This window comes from Phoenix dactylifera, chromosome 11 (genome assembly GCF_051530095.1).
Source record: "Phoenix dactylifera cultivar Ajwa chromosome 11, Ajwa_hap1_PhDact_Kaust_v1.1, whole genome shotgun sequence".
Taxonomy (NCBI): domain Eukaryota; kingdom Viridiplantae; phylum Streptophyta; class Magnoliopsida; order Arecales; family Arecaceae; genus Phoenix; species Phoenix dactylifera.
In genome coordinates this window covers 24,766,229-24,774,587 of record NC_143200.1, presented here as the reverse complement: position 1 = coordinate 24,774,587, position 8,359 = coordinate 24,766,229, and the positions used below count along the sequence as shown (strand labels likewise).

The following is an 8,359-nucleotide window of genomic DNA, read 5'->3' as shown; positions in this document are numbered from 1 at the left end:
AGAAAGCACCGATCAGTCATGTAGGTGGCCCGTTGGGTCACTGGCCTCATGGAGCCACAAGTCCACAGCAGCTTACATAGATCAAAACTTTGCATCCCACTTGAGATGACATCATTAGCCACAAATGTGATCCATCTCTATATCAATCTGTCCGTTTTGTTACCTTCAAATCAAGAGATACCCAGAACAAAAACATTGCTCAGTCTGATTAGCAAAGTTTACCATCAAAATCTCTCTCTCACACGCAAACACACACACACACACACACACACACAAACAGCTACGTGGGACAGTATTTAGGAAACAACACTACAGACTGAGGCTTTGTAATGCAGGAATAACAGCAAAGTTGATTATTTACTCTCGGTGCCAATTCAATAATAGCGTTCAAGAAACAATTTTCACTAGTTCGAGTCTTTGGGTGCAAAAGGTCCTCCTTTACATTCTCAGGATGGCCCCTCAAAACCCACGCAACCATCTTAGACTTTTTAAACACAAAAGCAGCATATATCTATAACTTCCACCAGTAACTGTAGATAACTGTAGATAATGTTAATTATGTAATACTTTTGTGATAGATGTCACAAGGACCAAAGTAAAATCCAAAGGTGCAGCTCAGATTCTGAAATGGCCGCATCAGATAGCATCAAAAAGATCAGTTTTGTTTAGAAGCTCATTGTTTGGCGGCAGTTATTGGGAAAGAATACAAGCTTTTGAAGCAGAGAACAGCACGTTTGCATTAGGGTCATCTACATGCACAGGTACTAACAGATAGGCTGTCACCACAGCTCTTAAGAGAAAGAAACAAGGAAACTGACTACAGGATCAAGGCATATTGCAGGAATAGAATATTCTAAGGTAAAAAAAAGAGAACGCTCCCTTCATGGGCTTCCCCTGAAGGTCCGTTGTGTCCTCATTTCTGGAGATTATACAGTGTAATGCTGCTGGATGGTTTCAATGTCAAGACCTTTGAGCTTAACAACTGATTCTACATGGCCCTTCAGAGTGTGCAGCTCACGGAGCCTGTAAATGATCATGAATTGCAAAGAGAAATTTACAGTCAGTTATTTCATCAATATAAATTGCACGAAGGTTTCACTCATCACTAGATAAGTGTCTGCGAAAAATCTTAACATGCTGCTGTATAGCTAATAATCTCTGGAGTTCTTCAAAATTTCTGTTAGTTTTTGAAAGCAAAATTGGTGTTGAGTAGGAATTTTTACAATAGATTGCAGGACCACATACCTTGCGACCTCCGCTCGCCTTTTAGCCTGCTCAGCAATCTCTGAAAGTTCTCTGTAGCTATTTTTGTCATTGAACAGGTTGGTTGTTTCAGGGGGCTGAAGTCCATGCAGAGTCCTCTGTGCCATAGCCCACTGGGCCTCCCTTTCTTCTCTACCATAATCCTTCTTGCTGGTGAAGGCAGTCTGAAATTTAACGAGCAAAGAAGATGAAAAGAAGCTCAGCAGCAAGAAAGAAAGGTGATGCAGGCAAGCTAATCAGCTGAAGCAAATGGAATGGATTCACTATGGAATGATCTTAAAAACATAGGTTGACGTGGAAATAAGAATGTGTATACCTTCTTCTCAAGCAAGTTATCCCAAGCTTTACCACTTAGAATGTAGCGGATGGCAAATTTGAAAAGGTCAAGAGGGAAGAAGAAAACAACACTGTAAAGCCAGATAACTCCAGCCCATCCCCAGCCTATGCCTTTAATTCGTGCGAAACCCCAGTCAGCATAGACAGCTATAAGAGTAGCAACCTGCCAAATGCAAATGTTACTCTAAACGCCGACAAATAATTAAGATAGCAGAATGTAAAACACAACAAATGATACTTTCAGGGTTTTCCCCCTCCATTCAATGGCGCACTTTTTGTAGATAAATTACAACATAAGAAATCCTGAATGTGCTCAAGCAGGCAGAACAACAACCAAGGTTATTAGACATCCAAAAAGTAGAGACAAAGTTGAGTATTAGAGAATAACAAAATAATAGGTGTAGGGTTCTTTTTTGCACCCATCCACGTGTAAGTGCACTATATTTTGACAATTATAACACTACTCCAATTGCTAATGGACTCAGAGCAGGAAAAACAGCAAAGCATGTTCTTAGTTATTGAATCAAGTACTTCAACAGGTAACAAAACAACAGAAAGTTAGTGTGCTTATAATGCCCAGAGAGGACATGATCCAGCCCAGGTTCCATTTCAGGTGGTAGAAATGGGACGATTGAGGCCTATGGGATCCTAAAGTTGAAACTTTTTGTCAAGCAAAAAATGTCAGAAATCAAGTGCTAAAAAATCTGCTTATTGACATCAAGAGTATAGAAATGGTTTTGCATTAGATCGCCTATCAGGATTCCTGGTAAAACTCCTAAAAACAGACAATAAAGAGCTAGTGTTACAAATATCAAATAAGTGAACTATCTGGCCTTATCCATATTTTATTATTAGAGATATTGAAGTTCCGTCCCATCAGTTGGATGGTCTGGATAGATCAATAGTAGCATCTCATAAAAGAAACAAGAAGTGATGCTTTAAGAAAAATAGTTATTGGAGGAAGAATCTTACAAGCTGAGCAACAATAAAAGCAGTGACTAAGAGAAGCCCAGGGCGTTCAACAAAGAACCAGCTGCGTGATCGAGTAACAAATATAAGAGCCTGACTAACAATACTAACTTGCAGGTATAAAGCAGCCATCATTTCATCTTCACTGTTCCTCAATGATCTAACTTGAAATTTATCCTGCAATGTGTTGACAAGATACATGTTAAGTCTCACTCAATTCTACACCATCTACCTTGATTAAGAGTCTAAAATCAGACTGCTACCTAGAAAACTTGTAACACTAAATGGTCTATCAAATTATATTGATAGCGGAATGATGGCATGATGAATCACTAATAACAGATATAATAAGTAGCTGGAATATGCTTCTCTTCACCATTTCTGATGCACAAAATGGTAACAAAGAATACTCACTGAGAAGAAATCTGTATCCTTCATTGCCCAAAAGAAGATAACAGTCATCACTGCCAAGTAGGTGCCAAGCACAATGCCAGTTGTAAAAATCTCCCTCAGCTTCCAACTGTCAGGCAGTGGAGATGCCTTGACTCGATCTTTTGAGATTGTCATAATGGTACCTGAAGTTTACCAAATTCCAAGATAAAAAGAAAAAAGGTCTTAGAGTCGGTTAAAGAATGGAAAATAGGCAACAGAAACAGAATGAATCCATTTGTTCCTTTTAGCCAAACTCACCATCATTTAGGATGGCAATAATCAAAACCATGAAGGGCGAAAAGTCAAACTTCCATATCAGTGCAATAAGCAAAAAGCCGAGCTACATAGATTAGAAGCAACTAAGATATCAAGCCCCATAATCAGGAGGAAAAGGTAAACATGAATGTTCTACAAGGCTTGAATCAGATGTTTAATTCAAAAAATCCTTTTCCAGTCTAATACTTACAACGATACGGATGGTAATAGAAACAGCATATATCTGCATCAAAACAAGAAGAGAAGGCTTAGAACAATGTTGGAAAATTTATAAAGCAAAGGAACTTCATACGGGACCATATTACTTACCGTGTAGTTCTTCATCCTCTGGAAAATGGCTCTGCTGGTTAGAACAGCACTGATGATGACACTAAGCCCAGGCTCAGTAAGGACGATGTCGGAAGCACTTCTAGCGGCATCTGTGGCATCAGCGACAGCAATTCCAATATCAGCCTTCTTTAAAGCAGGGGCATCGTTCACTCCATCTCCAGTCATTCCACAGATGTGCTTTCTCTCTTGCAACTTCTTAACAATTTCATATTTGTGCTCTGTCTCATGAGGAGGGGAAAAAATCGGTCATTACAATCAAGTATATGGAGTAAATTTGGTTGTCCGGTACTATAGAGATCAAGCCTACCTGGAAATACTCCTGCAAATCCATCAGCCTTCTCAATCAACTCATCTACAGGAAGTCCAGCAATTGATTCATCTTTGTGCTGGCCAAGCAGTGAAGAAGAAGGATACATGTTTGTACCCATTCCAAGCCTTCGGCCAGTCTCCTTAGCAATAGCTAGCTGATCCCCTGGATAGGACACATATATACCAAAATAAGATGTTGAATCAAAGGATGTGGTAATTCATGGATGGGAAAATATAAAAGAGCAGATATACCAGTAATCATCTTTACGTTCACACCGAGATTCAGAGCCCTACGGATGGTTTCTGCACTGTCATGCCTTGGGGGATCAAACAGAGACAACAAACCAACAAATTGCCATGGCCTCCCTGGGCTCTCCTTGGTCTTCTCAGGAACTTCCTGTGGCACAAGTAAAACAAAGGTTGTGAGGAACAAGCAGTGCATCATTACAACTAGAACACAGCTACAGTAGATTTAAAGGCAAACCTGTCTCGCAACACCTAGCGATCGAAGCCCACGCTCGGCAAACTTGTCAATCACAGAATGAACCTTTTTTCTGACATCTTCCTTGCAGTTGCAAAGGTTCAGAATCTATTCCAGTGCAAATTAAACGATATAAACAAGAAAGGATCGGCATTAGGATAGTACCATCCATTTCAAACAAAAGACAATCGAAGACAAGTAAAACAATATACCTGCTCTGGAGCACCTTTACTCGCGCGATGCCAGTTGCCGTTGGCATCAATGTAAGTAAGAGCAGTTCTCTTGTCAACAGGGTTGAAGGGGAGGAAGTGTACTTCCCTGATACCAGCTCTTGCCTGAATAATAAAATATGAAAAAAACGGTTATAAGCAATAATAAATACGAAAAAGTTATCATCCACATAGCAAGATAGTTTTTTTATGAAATTATCTATACCTCCTTTGGGTCTGCAAGCATCCCAACCATGGCAGCATCAATAGCATCCTGATTTTCCGTCCTCGATGCCCTCGCTGCCAATAGGACCACATGATCCTTGTCCACGCCTTTCGCAAAAATTTCGATAAGGTTCTTGTCAACGCTCAGCTTGTTGAGGGTCAGAGTCCCAGTTTTATCACTGCAGAGGACATCCATGCCGGCCATCTCCTCTATTGCAGTCATTCTCTTGGTGATTGCTCCTTGCTCCGACAGTCGGTGGGATCCAATAGCCATGGTCACCGATAGGACGGTTGGCATAGCAATGGGTATACCGCCGATCAAGAGGACCAACAGATTGTCGATTCCACTTCTGTATATCCGATGCTGGATCGGGTACATGACAATTATCTCGACGATCATCCCCACAGCAATGGAGCAGATGCAGAAGTTACCGATGGCCGTGAGGACCTTCTGGAAATGCCCGACTTGGTTCGTGCTGTCCACGAGGTGGGCTGCCTTCCCGAAGAAGGTATGGACACCGGTGGCTATGACCACAGCCTCGATCTCGCCCTGCTTGCAGGTTGAGCCGGAGAACACCTCATCCCCTGGGTTCCTGGTGACAGGGAGGGATTCTCCGGTCAAGGCAGACTGGTCGATCTTCAACGGATCTCCCTCGAGAAGTCTTGCATCAGCAGGCACGATGTCACCGAGTTTGATGCTGATTATATCTCCAGGCACGAGAATCGCTGCCTCCTCCTCGCTCCAGCGGCCATCTCTGAGCACCTGCGCTTGCCAAATTATGCAAATACTAGTTACCATCATATACCATCAACAACATGATAACAACTAGAAAACAAAAATATAATTGTGAAGCTTTAAAATCTTCGCACCTTAGTCTTTGGAGCGAGACCGGCCATCAAGGCCGCTGCGGCATTGCCGGCGTTGTTTTCTTCTATGAAACTGATGGTGGAGTTGATGACAAGCAGGACGACGATGCCGACGAAGTCTTGCCAGTCCGGGGGCTTACCTCCGCCGTTAGCCAAGGCAATGGCCATGATGGCAGCCGCTTCCATCACCCAGGACAGGGGGTTCCACATGAAACCCAGAAATTTGAGAACCTTGCTCTCCTGTTGGATAAAAACAAGATCATCGTTTAGTACAATGCTCAAGAAAGAAGATGGCAGTAACTAGAACAGAATGCGGTCTTCAAAGATTCACCTTTTTTTCTTCTAGCTTGTTGGGCCCGAAGATCTGGAGCCGGTGGGCTCCTTCGTCCGATGTGAGTCCTTCCCTGGTGCATTTCAGCTGCTGGAAGACCTCCTCGATCGGAATTTTTTCCTGAAGCAACACACAACCACAGCATCATCAAATCAGCGATCACGAACGCTTCCTCCCAGAACCATTTAGCGGCCTTTATTTTTCATATTGCTGCCTTCCCTTCCTATTATGACTCTGACTTTTTTTAATAAAAAAAATGGCAGTTTATTAGCCGTCAACTCGGGAAATAACCCCAAAAATGTGCTACTGCATCTCTACTCATGGAATAAAATATTTTTAATAACATCGAACAGGAAAAAATCTCACATAACGGCCGTTGTTTTACACCTTCGACCAGCATAAGGGATGCTAAAAACGTAAAAAGGACAAAAAAACTGCCACTTATCGTGAATATCTTCCAGATTCTCGCGTTAATCATCCCGTGAATCAACGGGAAAAAGGTTTTGCTTTTGGCAAATAACCGATCTTTTTCGCTGACAGAGTCAAAAAAATGGCCAAAACCGAGCATCGATTCCATGGACGCCATTGGCAGAACACCGGACACGAGAGGACAGCGAAGGAAAGAACTCACAGCCGCCGTCCAAAATAGAACAATTTCATCCCCACAGACGGGTCTGCACAACCGCAGCCGTTCGATGGGCATCAAACAGATCAGATGAATCTACTTTCCCAACTAAAAAACGATTTCTGTAAGAATTTATTTGTTCATGGTTATCACTTTTTTTTGTGGAGCCCTAAGTTTGGCAGCACAAACGAGGAAGGGGAAAGGGGGAGACGGCCGGACGGAGGAGTACACGGCGGAAGTACTCGCAATTTCGAAACGACAAAAGGGAAAAGAACACAGGAGACGACGGATTTCTATTTTTTGATTTTTAGCTTTTTTTTTGAAAAAATAAGAGCGTTGACGATCTCTCACGTATTTAAGTTAACAAAAAAAATTAGAGGAAAGAAAAGAAAAAAAGAACGGGAAAAAAAATCTCATTGCGATCCTTTCCTCCCTTCGACTCCTCGATTCCTTGGCGGCAAAGGGAAGCTGAGACGCCTCCATTACTGGAAGTAAAGATAAAGGAAATCCAACCATAATCTTAGCTCCATTCGTTCTGAAAGCTCTGACGACGAAAATATCCCAGAAAAAAAAAAAAAGAAAAATATAGCAGAAAATGGACATGAACCTGGAAAATACTAAAAAATCAATCGCAGCAGCGAAAGGACACCTATTTCCTAAAATAAAAACAGAAAACTCTAGAAAAATTATTCAGGTAAATATCCAGATCTTGGTGCTACGCCTCCACCTCAACCATGATCAAAGGAATGATACAAAAAACAAACGAAATAATGAAGTTAGATCTAGTACGAATAATACGAAAAAAATTGCAGAAAAACTAGACAAAAAGAGGGAGAAAAACAAAAAATAGATGATCGGGAGACACCGCTCACCAGATCAACAGTCTCGTTCTTGATCTCCTCTAGACTGATCGCCGTCCCTCCACCCATTTTCTTAGTGGCCGCGCACCACGCTCGGCTGCTGAGAGAAAGAAACCCCGGAAGCCAAGGGCACAATCTCTCCCCTCCTCCACTCTCGAAGTTATCGGGAGGAGCCCAGCAAAGGAAAGAGAGAGTCACGGGCCGTCAAGCTTACGAGAACCAGGCGCCTCCCCCCTCCCTTTTATACCACTCCCCCCTCCCCTTCCTTTTATACCCCTCCCAAACTTGCGGACCCCACCGGCCAATTATGGCTCACGGGCTGACGTGTCGGTGCGCTCCCGCCTCCCTCACTCGGTGCACCCCGATCCATTCCCACCGTCCGGACGCGAGTCAATGAATCCATCCGCATACAATCTCTCGTGCGGACTCTTAAAAACGAAAAATAAAAACCACTAACGCGCCGTCTTCGGGTCCATCCTGCGAAAGTGGCAGGTCATTATTGGTCCTTAAAGCGGGGCCCACTGACATTGGCAGTGGCTAAAAAAGGCCGTAGGTCCGCCGAATCGCGGGCAATCCGACATTTTTATTTATTTATAATCCCTATTTTTTTATAATAACACCCTCACTTTCTCTTTTTTTTCCCAGCTTGATAATGTTTTATATGACCTTTTATTTACACTCTTCCCACGAACCCTCCCTAGCATCGATTTAATGGTTGGCTGGAGCACGTGATGTGAGTCTGTCTGTTCTAAAAACGAAATGATCTTTATCATATGTGGAGCCGGAGGAGCCCGGGAGATGGACTGAATAGAAAGAATCTCTCGCGAGATTTTTTTTCTTAACATA

At 42.6% G+C, this 8,359-nt stretch overlaps 1 protein-coding gene across 1 annotated transcript; it reads right to left on the bottom strand.

Moving 5' to 3' along the window:
• Positions 1 to 641: 641 nt before the first annotated feature.
• Positions 642 to 7,756, bottom strand: LOC103707081 (plasma membrane ATPase 4). Its single transcript, XM_008791436.6, has 16 exons — positions 7,526 to 7,756; positions 6,029 to 6,148; positions 5,701 to 5,937; positions 4,832 to 5,593; positions 4,609 to 4,731; positions 4,400 to 4,504; positions 4,168 to 4,312; positions 3,914 to 4,078; positions 3,586 to 3,824; positions 3,467 to 3,499; positions 3,259 to 3,340; positions 2,983 to 3,143; positions 2,572 to 2,745; positions 1,580 to 1,762; positions 1,246 to 1,427; positions 642 to 1,023 (listed from the first exon to the last, which is right to left on the bottom strand). The coding sequence occupies exons 1-16, from the start codon at positions 7,580 to 7,582 to the stop codon at positions 927 to 929; spliced, it is 2,865 nt and encodes a 954-aa protein (XP_008789658.3). The 5' UTR covers positions 7,583 to 7,756; the 3' UTR covers positions 642 to 926.
• Between the last annotated feature and the right edge of the window lie 603 nt (positions 7,757 to 8,359).

Coding starts and splice junctions, on each gene's coding strand:
- LOC103707081 (XM_008791436.6), bottom strand. CDS start 7,582: ATGGGTGGAGGGACGGCGATCAGTCTAGAGGAGATCAAGAACGAGACT. Junction 4,732..4,831: donor TGCTTGCAGACCCAAAGGAG/GTATAGATAATT, acceptor TTTATTATTCAG/GCAAGAGCTGGTATCAGGGA. Junction 1,428..1,579: donor ATAACTTGCTTGAGAAGAAG/GTATACACATTC, acceptor GTTAAATTTCAG/ACTGCCTTCACCAGCAAGAA.